This window comes from Gymnogyps californianus, chromosome 2, assembly GCF_018139145.2.
Source record: "Gymnogyps californianus isolate 813 chromosome 2, ASM1813914v2, whole genome shotgun sequence".
Lineage (NCBI taxonomy): Eukaryota > Metazoa > Chordata > Aves > Accipitriformes > Cathartidae > Gymnogyps > Gymnogyps californianus.
This window is the reverse complement of record NC_059472.1, coordinates 4,592,007-4,609,937: the sequence shown is the minus strand read 5'-3', so window position 1 is coordinate 4,609,937 and position 17,931 is coordinate 4,592,007. Positions and strand designations below refer to the sequence as shown.

The 17,931-nt window shown below is 38.8% G+C and overlaps 1 protein-coding gene across 5 annotated transcripts in view; it reads right to left on the bottom strand.

The window, feature by feature from the left end:
* Positions 1-17,931, bottom strand: part of TRAPPC9 (trafficking protein particle complex subunit 9) — a 520,942-nt gene that overhangs the window by 489,329 nt on the left and 13,682 nt on the right. For 4 of the 5 annotated variants that reach the window (XM_050890669.1, XM_050890668.1, XM_050890671.1 and 1 more), the window contains 5 exons: positions 16,314-16,442; positions 10,972-10,998; positions 9,422-9,543; positions 6,943-7,068; positions 433-649 (listed from right to left, as the gene is read on the bottom strand). In XM_050890669.1, coding sequence (XP_050746626.1) covers positions 433-649; positions 6,943-7,068; positions 9,422-9,543; positions 10,972-10,998; positions 16,314-16,442 — 621 coding nt within the window. The remainder of the gene's footprint in view (positions 1-432; positions 650-6,942; positions 7,069-9,421; positions 9,544-10,971; positions 10,999-16,313; positions 16,443-17,931) is intronic. The other variant, XM_050890670.1, reaches the window with a different exon arrangement.

Sequence of the window (17,931 nt, the reverse complement as noted above, 5' to 3'; positions counted from 1 at the left end):
CTTTCATTCTTTCATTATAAGATCGAACAGCAACAAATACCAAAAGAAATACAATTTCTGATGCACAAGTTGAAGGCACTGTAATTGAAAAAAATATTCAAAAATAAAATAAGACCTTTTTTGCACTGAGAAGTGTATATTCAAAGACATTTTTGAAAAAGTAGAAATGAAGCTCTCATAAATAAAACATAATTATTTGCTGCAAACAGAGGAATACAGCAATACATTCAGCAGTGGCTCGCAGAAATTTGAAATTATTGAAAGCAACACTAAGAAAAAGTGAAGGTACAGTGTTAAAGAACTGCTCTATTTGCCACAATTACTTTCAGATAGGTCAATTTGGTTTAATTTGAAATCTCTGAAGGAAATCAGTTATAGAAAGCCAGTTGAGTGACCTACTATGCTAATCCATACTTTCCCAGAGACGCTTACCTTTGCTGAAATCTTTAGGATCCAATGATAAGCTATAGCCAGGGAGAGTTTCCAAAAGCAATTTGTAGCAGGCCCTCCACCCAGGCTCTGGGATGCTAGGTGCAGCGCACTGCATTGCTGCTATACGCTTGAAAAAAGCAGACTTTCGGTGAAAACCAATACGTTCATACAGCTCGGAAAGAATGCTGTAACGCTGGATTTTTTCTTCTTCTGAAAGCTGAAATTTAAAGAGAAAAGAGAAAAGGATTGTTTTTAATCAAAATTTTAAAGCATGTATCTGAGTTTAAAAAAAAAGGGAAGGAAAAAAATGTAGTAGGCATATCTCCAACACTACAGAAGGCCAGTGATTCTGCAGATAGCCTGTCATGACAGCTTCTACTGCCAGGAAAACTTAAGCTTGCTTCAAGTTCAACAGCTAACAAAAGCAGCCAAGATAGAGTTCTTTAGCAACTTTATTTGTCAGTAGTACTAACAAGTAAACAGTCAAAACAGTCAATACCAGCTAAACAGCTCCACATTTTATGGAAGATATTTAACATGATACTCATGTGCATAACAAGAATGCAAAAATATACCACTTCCAAAATCTATTGATTTACCAAGTTAAATATTGTCATCCCTTTAAGACTAAATCTAATTATTAATCTTGAAATCTCAGGCTATGAAAGCAAAGAAACTACTGTCTCAATTTTTATGTGTCTCTGATCTTGTAAACCACAAAATTTTCATTCCATGATACTATACATATGCAGACTGCCAACTAGTGAGGAAGAATTTAGTGAAGGGTTAAGCCCCATTAGGCTTAAAGTTGAAACAAACTTGATGAGTAGCTACCGACATGTGCTGCTTTAGCTTTTCAATATATTGGCACAAGTCCCAAGTAACCATTCTTTCCCCTCTGCTTTGAATGACAATCTTGCTTTGAAATCAGACAGCCAAGAAGAAACTGCCGCAGAAACTCTGGAAGCTACCAACTACTTCAAGTCTACATCCCAGTAACAAGCAGTATTGAGGTCTGAAGGTGGACCAATGCTGACACCTAGTGCACAATATCTGGCATGCACAACCAAAAGCAATATAAAATGTTTAAAATTACTCTAAAGCTGCTAACACGTTTTGCAAAGGCATTTAAAATGACAAACTTCACACAACAATAGCACTAAAGGACAGAAACAGCGCTTCTGCAACTCATCCTTCAAAACTGAAAGTATCAATCAGTGGATTCTGTACGTTTAACTTCACATACTTAAAGCCTTGGAAAGTCAAAAGAAGATGCTAGCCACACCGCTTAACTTCTACAGAAATAATTAGGTCTTGTAAATGAAGCTTCAAAACATCTGTTAGTCACTTAAATCCTAATATAATTACAAAAAATAGTCTGTTTTCAAAAGTCACTTCTAATTTTGGACATAGGGATATGAGAGACCTCAAAGAAGCCTCGAGTTTTCAGAAGGCACCATGACCTTATCTGATAGTTCAAGTCTTAGTACTTCAGGATATGAAGAGACACAGACAGACTAGCAAATCATTTTAGAAAGTTTCAGACAATTTTTGAAGCTGAAGTTGCTATTTCCCTCAGAACTGACAACACAAGACGATGCCCAATGCAAAAATACCACCCATCCATATGAAAGCCCGATCCCTGTAACAAGAGTTGTAAAAAGGCAATTGCACCAAACTGAAAACTTTCATGAATCAATGCAGCTGGAAAGAACAGGAGGCACAAAAAGAAAATACAGAACAATTTTAAACTAGTTTATCAGAATCCCTAAAAGCTATCATTCAGAAAGAACATGAGGTGTCAGATTAAGGTTACCTACTCTAGCAGAAAAAAAGCTGCTCCACCTTTTTTTTTTTTCCCCTCTGTTTTTTCCATTTATGTCATTTTTAAAAAGTTAGCACAATAAAAAAATATGGCAGCAGAGTTGAAAAGGGCATGAGTGCACGATCATGTACTAAAGTTAGAAAAGCATAAAAAAAACTATCAAAAGCTATTCCTCAAATACATAATACTGTCAATGTTCACACACCTATGGAAACTAAATTTTTAAGATGAAAAAAGACAGGGTCATACTATTTAGGTAGACATGAGCACTCACTAATAATTGGAAAGACTATCAGAGAGGCAACAGATTCTCAGAAAGTTTTACTTTTATCATATCTGAGTAAGTTTTTAACACTGCTACCTAACTTGTTGCTTAATGATTGTCCACAAAGTTACTCAAATATTTTCTGCAGTTACAGGAAACTGTTTTTTCATCAAAGATAGCAAAATTGCGTTTTCCCTCAGCGCAAATAGTTATGTGTTACCACCCAGGGATTTAAAAGGAAAAAACAAAACAAAACAAAACAAAAACCACCACACAGATACTCCAAGTAATTAATTCTGGGAAGACTGCAGCAGGCATTCTGCAGGCCATTAGTGTAGCATTCACAAACATCTTTCCTGTCCTTACAAATTTATACAAGCTGAAGGCCTATGAAGTGGCTGCACAATAGCCAACACCTGAAGCACAACCTCTTTTCCATCTGGTTAATTTTCATTTAACTGTTACAACAAACCAAGTTAGCAATTGCACCTGTAAAGGCTGTAGTTCACTATCCAAGCAACTGAGCCAGTTTTTTCATAGGCTTCTTTTAAGACAGGCTTTCAAGAGGGTAGCTTTTTATTTGTTTTTTAATTATTCCTTACTATATTAAAATTATATAATCTCACTTTCTTTGTAATTAGATGTTATAATTTATTCCTCATAATTGGATGGAAAGATAAGTCTTATTACCATGCAGCTCTCCTATTATCAGAAAACACCAATTATATAATGTTACTAGACTGGGTAGGAGATTGAATATATGGAAAAAAACTAGCTTTCCTTTTTATCAGAGGCATACACTTTATCCTGTGAGGTGTTTCTTCTGCTGTTGAATATTGGTTGTGCTGATGTTCTATCTACCTGCAAGAGAAAAACACTGTCCAACAGTTTGTTTCCCTAACCTATCACAGGATGACGACTCCTTTGAGTTAGTCGAAATTATAAATATAACTATTACCTGCTTCCATGCTATATACAGTAAATCTTGAAGAGCTGTAAATATAATTCCCAGCCATACCACTCTTCATGGAAAATACATTCCCCAACACTGGAAAGATTATTTTACTCATATTTCTCATAATAATGCTTTCTAGAAACACTTCCACCCAAGAAAATGACAAAATAGTAGACGTGCAGTTACGAGCAGGATGAATGTCATCCTTGATTGAAATCAATAAAGGTAAAGAATGGTTCACAGCTCAGCAGTGGGCCTCAATGCCCAAATAATCAATATTGTCAAGGTGTCAGGTTTTGTTTTGTGTTTTTTTTTTTTTTTTTTAAAGCAACCATACACTGAACTTCTACAGTGGCATAATGATAATAGCAGATACAGCTGACATCAGGAAATGAACAGGTGATCATTAGGTAATCAAGGTACAGCAGAAGATTCAGTGGAAAAGACCCAACTCAAACTATTAATATGATTAAAAAAATTTTTTTAAAAAAAATCAGTGAATACCAATATCACTTGAAAAGAAAAACGATCATGATCCTTAGTATCCAATTTAGCATATCTTTTTTCCTACAACACATCTACCAAGTACCATCATCATCTAGTTTGATCTCCCATGTTGTGCAAATGATAGTGTTACACTCAGTGATACAGAATCATCATAGAACAGCCACGGTTGGAAGGGAACGCAAAAGATCCTCTGGTGCAACCCTTTGTGGGAAAGGGAGCCTAGATGAGATCATGTAGCACCCTGTCCAATCGCATCTTGAAAAGCTCCGATGATGTGGACTCCACCATGTCCCTGGGGAGGTTGTTCCAGTGAATGATTGTTCTCACTGTAAAAAATTTTTTTCTTATATTGCAATGAAACCTCTCCCACTGCAACTTGTACCCATTGCCCCTTGCCTTCTCCATGTGGCTCCTTGTGAAAAGAGAGCCTCTGTCCTCTTTGTAGCTGCCTTTTAAGTACTGGAATACTGTGATGAGATCCCCCCTGAGCCTTCTCTTCTCCAGGGAGAAAAGACCTGAATCCTTCAGTCTTTCCTTCCTCATCAGGAAGGTTCTCCAGCCCTTTGATCATCTTTGTGGCACTCCTTTGGATCCTCTCCAGTCTGTCCCTGTCTTTCTTGAACTGTGGGGACCAGAACTGGACACAGTACTCCAGGTGGGGCCTGACAAGGGCTGAGTAGAGCGGGATGATCATGTCTCTGTTTCTGCTGGCAATGCCCCTGTGGATGCAGCCCAGGATCCAATTTGCCTTCGTTGCTGCAGCGGCGCACTGCTGACTCCTGTTCAGCTTGTTATCTGCCAGGACCCCCAGGTCCCTTTCAGCAAGGTTGCTCCCCAGCCATGCAGAGATCCTGGCCTGTACTGGGCTCTTTGGTTATGTCATCCAAGGTGCAGGCCTTTGCACTTGTCTTTGTTAAACTTTATACAGTTGTTGCTTGCCCACTCTTCCAGCCTGTCCAGGTCTCTCTGTAAAATGGCTCTCCCTTCTGATGTGTCCACCTCACCGTCCAGTTTGGTGGCATCATCAATCCCATCATCCAGATCATTTCTGAAGATATTGAACAGCCTGGGGTCCAGTACTGATCCCTGGGGGACCCCACTTGTGACAGGCTGCCAGCCTGAGTAAAAACATTTGATCACCACCCTCTGAGTGCAGCCTGTTAGCCAATCTCCTACCCATCTCGCAGACCAGCCATCCAGTCTGTATCTTGCCAGTTTGTTCAGGAGAAGGCTGTGGGAAGCAGTGTCAAACACTTGGCTGAAGGTTGCTGGATGGTATCTGCATTACCTCCCTAAATTCTGACTGAGCTACAACAAAAATACATAAATATACCTGATTTTTATTTCAAGGTTTTCCAGACAGTGGGAGATCTGGCATTTATAGAATATATTTTATATAGCATGACAATGCACACTGAGGCGTGCTTTACATGCACAAAGGTTTATTTGCGGGGTCAATAGCTGATGGCATACATCAAGTTCAAAGTTCCTTTAGGGGAAAAACAAAGCAGAGAGAAAGAGACCAGCCAGCTAGGATGAAAAGCAGTGGGGCCTCCAGAACACCCTTCTCTGGTTCTTTCCAACACAGCAGGTGACAAAAACGATGATGCCTTCTCACCACGCTTTTTCACTAGATGCATTTCATCAGGACTCACTCAAACTCTTAGTCGTTTCTATTTGGGACACTATTAGAGCTGGCCCTGTGATCAGGGCACGTGTTGCATGCTGCCTAGCTGCCAAGGTTTGTGCTTGTGTATTATTAGGTAATACTTATCAGCTATTTAAATGACATATATACTTTGCCATTCGCTAAGTCTTATTTTTTTCCTCTAATATAAAGTGAAAGTTGCAACATCAGTGGTGTCAGGGAGGAGAACAGGTGATTCTCACAATGACAGTAATTGCTTCCATAAGCAAAACAGCATAACAACAATACTGGAGTTTGCAGGCCATGAGAATAACAGCGCAAGAACAAGGGAAAAACACTGCCACAGCAGTTTACATGAACGGCTACTGAGCTGCCAGCGAAAGACAGACTACAGAATTAAAGAGAAGGCCCTTAGCACTGCAAGGATTACAGCAGTTAAGGTACGCTGCAACAAAATTGATGATTATTACGATAGCTTATCAATTAATTTCTCATTTATTGGGTTGGGTTAGAAAATTGACTCCACAGAAAGGATTGTCTGCAAATGAAAGAAAGTATTCTATCTCCCTCATAAATTTGCTGTCCCCATTTGGGCTTAATAAGCTCAATGGTGTGGACTTAAACTGCTAGTCTTACCAAGATGTAATGAGCAAAAAAGGAAAAACGGTACGAAACCTAACAGCTTTTTATGAATTCTTTCAACCACAGCAGTCTCTCTGTAACCAGTGACACCAAGCTTGAGACACTGATGAAGTGTTAGTCTTGTTCTGTGGTGGTACTGAGCATTTTTCTCACAGTTCCAAGTACTGATTTTCTCCTCTGAATTCCTTTCTGATTTGGCCCGACCAAGACTTTGCACTACACAACAAAAATTCAATTGATTAACAACACTAGTCAGACTCTTAAGCTCACTTTGCAACAGGCCATTCCTGATTTGCTCATAGTTTCACTGAACAAGATGCAATCAAGGGGGGGGAAAAAAAAAAAAAATCCATTGCAGATCTGTCCCAAGCAGCTTTTTTGACCTCGTACAACATCACAATAGAACAATGGGATTTTTTTTTTCTTCACAAGGGAGAATAACCAACGGAGTCTTTAACCTCAAACTAAGTCCTCATATTTTTAGATGAACTCTGAATACCTTTTAAACCAGACTCACAGATGTGAAAATCCTCAGAAGTCAAGTCCTAGTGAGAAGGAAGGTAGTGATACAAAAAATAAACTGCAGTCTCCTGAATCTAAGTAACTTTCACACTTCAGTGTAATCTCTCAAACGAGAAGAGAAAAATAACTGGAGTTTCTGCACCAACCTGACGAAGGTTGATATAAACTGCATTCTGAAGAAACTCAGAGGCTTCCATGCTCCTTTTCTGTATTGCAAGGACTCTCACTGCCTTCACGCAGGCTTCCAGTTCAATCACACCAGCATTCTTGTACTTGAAGAGGAAGAAAATTAAAACAATATTGAAGTATTGCACCTGTTAGATTTGGTAAGTATTTCTGCTCAACACATAAATCAGCTGTCACATCTTCCAAACCCAGCAATTCCTTAATGCTAGTGACTATACTGTTAAATTATCAGCATATGCCCAAGTGAAAATTAAGGTGTCATCTAAAATGCTATTATGCAAAACAACGGTTTTCAGCCTCTTCACTCACTTTTCTTATTTTGAGACACAGCACAGCTTCAGTCTGAGAGTTCAGATGAGGAGAAAAGTTGGGAATATTAGTATCATTTTGGATAACCTCATATATAGGGTGGGCATGGGTGGTGTGTTTGCAACAAAGAAGTAAATTCTACCTTCACAGTGTAATAGGTATGTAAGCAAAAAGGTCAGTTTTACAGTAATTCATCACCACCTAAAACTGTTCTATCACGATAAACAACGAATTAATTTTGCCTTTTCTACGTACTACAAAATATGCTATATAGCACAGGAAGCTGTAGTAACAGAACTTTAGTTTTACTGCATCAATTTTCTCTTTAGTTAAAACAGTATCACTGATGACAAGTGAATTACAAACCATTCTGAGTTTTCTAGTATCTATTTACAAAACATTTTCTGTAAATGACTGTTTCAGTTATTTAGCTTGCTTAAGAAAGGCAGGAGACAATGTAGATGTGCATTGATCTGTTTGAGCTTGGACAACAAACACAGGCAATTTTCTAGACAAACAATCTGATCTAGTTATTTCCTCAAACAATACTGATATTGGATATTTGAGTCAGCCTATCTCCTGCTGAAGTTAGACTCTGTTCAGGTATTTATCATGTTTGAAATCTAATGTGGGAAATAAAGCTCAGAACATAATGCAAGAGTTACTCCAGCAAAGCAGTCTCATATTCCTCTCTGGTGCATTTATATCAGCAAAAACAAATCATTGGAGATTGAATCCATTTTAGAAGATGCTACAAAAGTTTCTTAAGCTCAGTGATAACATAAAAAATACGTAGGAAGTGCTGCTTCCTCAGCATTAGAGCTAGGAGTTACTCTATCTGTAGGTCTTAAACAGACAAAAGCTAACTATGCTTGTCTCGAACAGTTATAGATCAGACCCAAGACAAAGCTCTTCGTTATTTGCAAGTGAAGCTACAGTGAAGCATAGTTATTACTTGCTGAGAGCATAATGTATATTATTATAATCAAAATATAAATATCCTGCCCTAAGCCCAAAGTCCAATAATTTTATACTTCTAAAGAAATCATACTCTCTCTAGACAAGCAACTTACCCTTAAGGTAACATAAAAAGCTGAATGCATGCTTGAGAATTATTGTTACATTGATGGATTCAAATTTATCTGAAACTATCCCCAAAACTATCACCTTTCATTGCTCCTGATCATAAATTAACTCATGCACACAATTTATCTTGTTTCATTTGGAGAGTGTCGCTTCAACACAGACATGGAAAGGCCACATCATATTTACATAGCTTAGTCTAAAGATACTTTCAATATCAAACAAGAGAGATACCTGAAATTAAAAAGTGATTAAAGAATAAATAACTACACTGCAACACAGTTAAACTTACCTTTAATGTTGATGTGGATACTGAGCCACTATTGTCACAGTATGAAATAATTTTTTTTTCTCTGCATTTTATGAATGCAAACATTAAGCTACCTTACTATCCGAGCTCTGAGCATTTGCACAAAAATCTAAAAAAATGCTCCAGTAGAGCTGAAAACTGTTTAATTTTTCTAAATCTTCTTTTAAGAGTGTTTGTCCTTCACATTTCCTCCATGACCCCCTACCTCTCTGCATGCTCTGAATACTAGCCTCCCTGAATAATCCTGTAAAATCATATCCATCATCAGCAACCTCTTCATAAACTCCTGAATTCCCCAGAGATCATTCCAGCAGGCACAGTAAATAAGCATTCAGCTTACACAATGCATAAAAGCATCACTGGAGTTGATGATGTATGTATTAAGGACCATAAACATATGTAATATTTAACAAACCTTCAAATATCTAACACTTGTGCTTAGAGTGCTTTAAAAATATAAGACAATTAATCCAAAACCTCCAGGTACTAGCAAGCACAGTGAATAGTTTACTCAGCACATTGCTGGTTTAGGTGTTGTCTTTGATCAAAGTTCTGAGATTCCCAGACTCTAAACCAAGCACCTAGTTCAGCAGTATAAATTATTCCTATTTCTTCCATTATCATATGCTTTACAAACTTCATTGCACATGCTTTACAAGATCCTCTGAAATCAAAACCACAGCAGTTCATTATTCACAAGAATTTCAGTGAAGTTTCTTAAAAATAAGTAGGATTACCTTGCCATAGTAAGAAATGGCTTCTTTATATTTATCTATGATGTCTTCAGGACTAAGGCAATTCTTGGCACGTCCTATCTCAGCACTGGTATCTGCATTTATACCATTTGAAGTCAGCGCACCTAGAACAGAACAGGGTAAGAAGTGAGCAGAAGGACTTTTAGCAAATACTAAATATCTAAGAAGAAAACTAGGATACGCTGTAGGTTTGACCAAAGCATACACAAAGAAGACTTGCCCTACCTAGAAAGAAATCATGTCCTACCTAGAAAACGCTAATTCTGTTTTACTATGCTATTTTAAAGAGTACAAACGAAAAATGGATTCAATCATAAACCAGCAATCAGGAAATAATCTTTCACTTAGTAAAAAACAAATATATTCATAATCTTTTACACTTATCTGAATATTCAGACTACGAATAAAATATTAGATTGCTAAAATTAGATTATAGCCACATCTGAATATGCAATTTTAATCTTTGAATTATTCTTTGTTCTACTTAAAAATTATGTCTAAAGCACACCTAAGAAAAAAAAAGTGCAATTTTTTAATAAACTAATTATTAGAAGTGACCTTCTCCAATCACTTAAAACAAATACTTCTCTTCCTTATGTCTAATCACAGAAAACCAAGCGTTACATTGTAACAAAGGCCACCAAATCTGAGCCTTCCACATTAAAAAAAAAATTACCTGAGGCTCAGACAAAACAGTAAGAAATTGCTTTTTTTACATAAGAAAAAAGGCAAGAGACAGAAAGAGTCTTTACATACGTAAGGGATAAGAATCTGAAATAGAAGCCAAGGAAATCTGGGGTATTACAAAGGACATGAAAATTTTATTTCTAGAATTTAATTTTATTGCAGAGTTAACATAATAAAATTGAAAACATACATCAGAGGTTTGGCAAGGCTCTATACCTTTTTACATGTTATTTAATCTGTAGGATTATACGGTAATTTATTTCTCCAAGGGGTTTCTCTACTAAGATGGCAAAGAAATCTTTGTGTTTCAGAGCTGGACCTAACTCTCAACAGCTAGTTAAAAACTATTGTGAAAGATATTTTCTACTCCCTCTATATATTCAGAAATACGTTATTTCACATGCTCAAATGCTAAAGCAACTTTTTTATATGTTTATCAACCTTAAAGAATCATACTAAGCACATCTGTAGATTAACACCTTAGGCTTTTTATGGAAGTTAAGTGCAAAATCTTTGTTAGTGATGACTGAAAGAATACCATGACACTACAAGACTACATGTGACCATTCAGGTTTGTCGGTTAAAAAAAAATTTAACACTCCTCACTACTCATGAGAAGAAACAATCTTGATTAGAATTTACTGGGACACAATCATGAAAGTACATCATTTATTTTGTGCCAGTTACACTTCAGTCTCTCTGCTTCCTCAAGATTTATAGCCAAAAACTGAAGCACCAGGAATTAGTAGTAGTTTTGGCAAGTGGCAGTAACTATCTATACAAATGCAAAACATATGCAAGTAACAAAAGAAAATACTTTGGAAACATGCATGAAAATAGTGTACCTGGATCAATGAGAACTTCTTGTGCCCCTAAAAGGAGGAACAAAAATGATTTTTTTTTTCAGCCTTAAATATAGCCAACAAAATAAGCTCTTATAATGTTTTATAACTAACATCAGGCTTGAACAAAATTATAAGATTTATTAGGATCATCATGGCTATTTTGAAGGACTACCAATTATAATTCAAGTAGTCACCATATGTTAAATCTCATTTTGTTAAAAAATAAATGTAAAAATCCCGTGAACTTGCAATGAATTCTAAGACACATCAAGCAGAATTGAAGAATTTTCAGTGTATAATTTAAAGTCATATCCTTTTTCTCCTTTTTCTTTATTCTTGCTTTAGTTGGCAAGTTTTCGTCACAATCCACTTACTATATTTTAATATCAGGTCCTACAGTACTTACATCTCCTTGTGGGCGCTCATTTAATCTACGCAATACTCTAGAATAACATTTTCAAGTTAATTGTATCCCTTTCAATTGTCATTAATTTCACTCCACCAAACTTTCTGAATAATTGAGTCATGCCAACCCAACAAGCCAGACTATTCACATAAAATAGTTGCCAAGAGTATGGCAAAGTTGGATTATCAGATATATAACACCTTGTTGCCCTAAACTTTCATTAAACATGGTGATAAAATTGTTAAGAACAAGCGTTAAGCAGTCAAAAACAATTGCTTTATGAGCAAGACAGGACCTCCCTTCAGTTGATTTGCTCAGACTCCAGACTAGTGAAGTAGAGATTTAGAGCTAGATCAAAAAGATACTCCAACACTTCACTCAGGTGTCCTAATTCTGCTTGCGGAAGGAGGCAGGTCAGGTGACAAAATTAAGACCTTAGCACTTCAAACAAATAAAACGCAATAGAGAAACCCAAAACAGCTAGTAAGCTAAACATAAAGCAATCTAAACTCAGGTTATTCAACATACATATCACATAGCCAACAGACCATGGCCAGGTTCCTGGCCAACAGGAACTAAGCAACTCAAAATCTTCTTTTGCACTGAAGGCTGCAGAGACGAATCCAGCCGTTCAAGGGGACACGGCCTAAAGCTCTCCCTCTACAAACAAAAGGTTTTAGGAACATGAGAAGTCATACTTCTCTAAAATGTCGAAGTTCCCTTTTCACAATCAGCAAGACACTGCAGTCCAAGGGCTCATGGCAATGACCAAGGAAGAAACCTGTCTTTGGAGCAGGCAAGATTCCATGTCTCCTTCCATCACACAAGTACTTTAAACACTATGTTATCAACTAATTCTCTTCTGAATGAACTAATCCTATCAAAAGATCTTCAAAAGAAGTTGAAGGGTACACCAACAAAAAAACAGACAATGTTCTGATGGTTACAGGTAGGTATGAAATATATTGCAATTCTGCTTAGTAGGAAAAAAAAACCACACCAAAAACAACCCCTTTAACACTGCTCTCTTAAGCTTGTGCTCTATATTATACAAAGAAAGACGATATTAATGCTTCTCTTTCCAAAGATGTTTCTATATAAAGCAGACACCACAACATTTTTTGAGCAGCCAGGTCCTGTGCTATAGCCTAAAAATGCCAAAGGCTGGAAATCGCAGGAGATTCAAGAGAGAGATATTTCTCTTGACCGGGTCTGGGCACAAAGGCAGTACCAAGAAACCCCATCCTGGCAAGGCTGAAGTACAGGCACAAGAAGAGTTGCAATTCCAGGCACATCAGGAAGCAATAAAGGTAAATCTCGCATCTATATGCCTCAAAAGTAGGCACGAATTGAATGTCAGTTCCAAGTATGGTATTTCTCAATTTGCACAGAATTTGGAAATCCCTTTTGTTTCTGGCCTTATCCTACGAAAGATACGCTGGAATTTGTTCCCCAGATTAAATACTGTCCTCACAAAATTAATTATAACAAAGCAGATTATAAACAAAGGTTAGTTTGAAAAGATTTTAAATGAAAGGCACCGCAGAGTCAAAAAATGGTATTGAAAATAAACTTTCAGAAAACCTTGTAGTTTTCTGAAAGACATCACAACAATAGCTGTTTGGCTAGACGGAGTTCAGCAGTTCAGATCTCAAAACATTAAGAGATCATAACTAGGGTTCGGGAACAATATCTAATGGACCATGAAGTAACATTTTCATCTGGAAAGGATGACAAAAAACCTGTAATCAGGTTTTCTTCACACAAAAGTCCTTTGAAAAATCTTGTCATATGAAACCAAAACATTTTTAAAATACAACCACACTAACAAGTTTGCAAACAGGACTTTGAATTACAAGACAACTTATATAGAGAACCAGCAATAACATACCCAAAATATGTTTTATTCAATTATTCTGATAGCTGTGACTTATTTGTTACCTTCTTTAGTAACAAGGAGTACCCATTACAAACAAACAGATTGCAACATCTACTGTTAAATATTTGTTGAAAAGTGGACAAAGGTCAATAACTGTGCGAAATTGTACAATAACAGCCAACATAAAATGCACCCATAGGTCATGGGACCAAATGCATTGATTTTAATGAGTAGATATTATATGAAAAATTAGTATTCTCTCCCGAAATAAGGTAATTTTACTATCACAATTACCTGGTGTCAACATACAGTTTGTAATAAAGATAATACAAAGCAAGTGTTTACTAGATTGTGACTTATAGATGAATAAAGAGGGGTGGTTGTTTTTTTTAGATGAAGGAATTCCTTTTGATCACATTGCACACAAGAGTACTTAACACCAGCACTTAAACCCAGCTTCTGTTTGTTTAAGTACTGTGTAAGAACCTGCGTATATACATAGAAACAGCTGTGCTGGGTTAGACCAAAGGCCCATCTAGCTTATAATAAAGAACACATTTTTCTTTCACTACCCTAGCCAGCCTCTCCTGGAAGCCACAGAAACTTTCAGGAGCCTTAACATCGTGTGGCAAGTGTTAGGTTACGTGATTAAAGGCTCATCTCCACAAACACAAAGGAGCACAGAGGAACAGTGACAATCAGCTGAACCCCAATAACCTAATCAGAGCCAACAGAGCTGTCCGGGGGTGAAACCCATCAAGATTAGTTAACACGAGCAGCTCTCTGGACCACCTTACAGACAGACTGTGGGGGTTACTGCCTACAGGGATATGGGGCTCATTATAGGATACAGGGAAAGAACATCTTGGGATTGTACAAGATTTCTTATGGGATGTGTAGGGGACGAACCAAAGACAAGGAAAAAGAGGGATCAAGGCAGTTTAGGGAACAAGCATGGAAAAATAGAGGGATAAGGCATGTGTGTAGGTCTAAGTGCCAACAATTGCAATGGGGCTCTGGGTCTCAGAGGCTTCTAGGTCTAGGTGCCAGTAACTGGTGCAAGCCAGTGGCCAGCTACTGGATAGACTGACTAAAACCAGCTGCTGGATGGATCCATACTACTAACAGGCTTTCATCCTCATCAGCCAGAGAGGCGAGCAGGATCAGGCTGTTAGTGCTGTCTGCGTTTATATGAGTGCTGTGTTTTCTGTCTGTGTTGGTCTGTGTGGCTGTGTGTATATACATTTTGTGTGTGCGTGCCTGTACGCCTATTGGGAATGCACGCTCAGCCTCATGACTGGCTGGACCTGAGGATGTGGAGTTGCAGCAGCCTTGCCTCTATCACGCTACCAGATCTGGTAACTCCTAATGATAAGGAGTTCCACGTCATAGCTATACATTGGATAAAGAATAATTTCTTTCATTTGCTTTTCCATCTGCTAGCTCTATTTGATGTCCTCCAGTTCTTCTATCGGAAGAAACACTGAACCTCTGATCCGAATCCATCCTCTTCCACAATGTTCACCATATTGCAGAGCGCTCTCGTATTTCTCCTCAGCCATCTCTTTTGCAAAACTGAGGAGTCCTAGGCTATTGTGAGGGACTGGAAGAGTTAATGTCTGTCAATGTGTCAAACATTGTAGCAACCAAGGTGCGGTCTGCCTAACAAAGAGGGCCATTAGCAAGAAGTTGGCTGGCATGGACACAGGGGGGGTGCCGGAGGGTGTGCAGTCCCGTGTTCTGGCAGACCCAGCCTGGTAACCCACCCCATATGGCCAGAGGCCACACAAAGCTTATCTGAGGCGGGGGCTTGTAGCTCCTTAGCAAGTCCCTAAGACCACCACCCCAATAAATCGCACATACTCAGTAGATAAAGAACCCTCTGGAACACTACTATATATGTTGAGAACTGTCTGGAATGAACCTATGTAAGTCTTCAAGAGCCGTGACTGTGGACAGAGATTTAGACTATAAAAGACACAACTGCAAAGAGCCACGTTGCGCGCGCCCATCACCGGAGGATTGCCGCGCTCGTCGCCGACACCGCGGGATCCAAGGGTGGTGACTGTCTCTCTTTTCTTTTCCCCCTCTTTTTTTTTCCTTACTCCTCTCTTCTCTCTCTTCCTGTGAACGTTTTGCTGCAACCCACGCTGCCCACCGTTACGCCTTCCACAGTTTGGATTGTTCAAATAAAGCGTTCAAAGTGATCGTTTGGTGTCGTTTCACCTTAATTTAGCCCGGGGGGATCCCAGAACCTCTACGACCCTCTGGTCTGTCCGGTCCGGGTCGTAACAGCTATTCAGTTACTCTTTGTACAGAGACCATACCCAGATCATCTTTGTTGCCAATCTGCAACCTCCTTCCAGTAGAAAAATGGGAGATTGGGAACATGAACATCCTTTTGAGATGGAAAACTGAAATGGCACACAATATTCCAGATGCAGGTGAACTGCAGACTTAATGATATTTTCTATTTTTTTTCTCTCTTACTCTCCTAATAATTTCTGAAATATTTTAAGCAGGCCATTTCTCAAAGAATGTCTATCATATCAATGTTAATACAATCCTCATATTCGTTATGCAATCTGAGAGTTTAGAATAAGTATACTACATCTTAAAAATTATGTTGGTTTATTGGTATTTAGTTAGCCAAATCTATTTAATAAATGTTGACTTTAGAATAGCAAAACACCTCTGAATAAACGTACCTAACTTATTCTTCTTAATATGTGCAGCTCTGCCACATCGTATGTACTTTATGAAAACTGTCTGCATCTCCTCCAGCAAAATTCAAACTAATGCAGACACTATTAACAATCAGATGAAGAGATCAAAAGCTTTGCAACTCTGTGCAAAGCACACATGTCAACATTAACACCAAAACAGTAGAAAAGTCATTAATGTAAAAATCTTAAAAAGAAATACAGTTCTCCCCTCCTGCCCCCCTCCTCCAGTTTATCCTGTCACAGGTATAATTTTACAGAGCTAGGAAGTAGGGAGGAAATTTTCAGATGTTCAGTGGTGGCAAACAGAGTAAAAACGAAATCCCATCCTTACCTGGTCTGTGCCTATTGCCTGCCTCAGCAGAAAGAGAACCTCCTTGTGCCCTGCGAGATCCAACTTTACCTCCAGTACCACCCGGATAATGATAGATGACTGATGCTGAGCATAACCCCTCAAGAGCAGCTGTAAAGAAAAAAAGCCAACAGACTAGTAGAGATAATTGCAAGAAATGAAGTATCATGTAGTAAAGTCTATTTACACAAACATTAAGTATGCCTCAAATCGGAGACCTACTGACAAAGGTCATGGAAAAGCCTGAGATACTCAATGTCCTTTTTATCTCTGTGTTCACTGCTAAGGTTTACGCTCAGACCTCCCAGGTCCCCAAGCCTACTAGCAGAATCTGTAGGAGTATGCACTAGCCACAGTAGAGGAAGACAGACATACAAAGCACTTAATTCAATTGGATGCAAATCCACAAAACCAGGTAAGATGCATCCATGGATGCCAAGAAAGCTGGCCAATGTGAGATCACTCTCTTATCACCTCCAACAGGTCACGCCAACTGGGGGAGGTTTCTAACGACTGGACAAAGGGAAACATCATACCTTTCTTCAAGAAGAAAGTACCAGGGGTCTACAGGTAGATCAACATCAGCTCCCTGGAAAGGCTATAAAGAAATCCTTCTGGAAGCCATTTCCAAGCACATGAAGGACAAGATGGTGACTGCGAACAGCACACATTGATTTACCAAGGATAAATCCGTCCTTAGCAACCTCACTGACTCCTATGATGAGACGATTATCTCAGTGGACAAAGGGACAGCAGTGGATGTTGTATATTTTGACTTTCACAAGACCTTTGGACAGGGTCTCCCATAGCATGCTTATAGCCAAATTGATGAGATAAGATTTGGATAGCTGGCCTATAAAGTAGGTGGAAAACAGGCTGGACAGCCAGGCTCAAAGGATTGTGATCAGCACTACAAAGTCCAAATGGTTGCGAGTTCCTAGTGACGTCCCTCAGGGATGAATACCGGGGACAATACTCTAATGTCTTCATTAACAGCCTGGATGATTGCATAGAGCACTCCCAGAAGATTCCTGGGTGATACCAAATTGGGGGGAACAGTAGGGCAGGCCTTCAATGCAGAGAAAACTTGCCAGGCTGGAGATATGGGCCAAAAGGAGCCTCATGCAGTTCAAGAAAGGCTCATGCATCTCAGATGGGATAGCCTATGCAGCAGTAGAGCCTGGGAGCTGACTGGCTGGAAAGCAGCTTTGCAGAAAAGGACCTGGGGGTCCTGGTGGACAACAAGTTAACAGCAGTTAGTAGTAGGCCCTTGCAACAACGGTGGCCAACTGCATACTGGGCTGTAACAGCCACAGTGTAGCCAGCAAGTCAAGTGAAGTGATTATTCCCCTCTATTCTGCATCTGAGAGACCACATCTGGAGCCCTGTGTCCAGCTTTCAGCTCCCCAGTACTAGAAAGACATTGACATCCTGAAGCAAGTCCAGTGGAGGGCCGTCAAAATGGTCAGGGACCTGGAGGCCATGACACGTGAGGAGCAGAGAGAACTGGGTTTGTTAACCCTTAAGAACAAGAGGCTAAGGGCAGTTCTTATTGCTGTCTTTAAACACCCAGTGGAAAGGTACAGAAGAGATGGAGTCA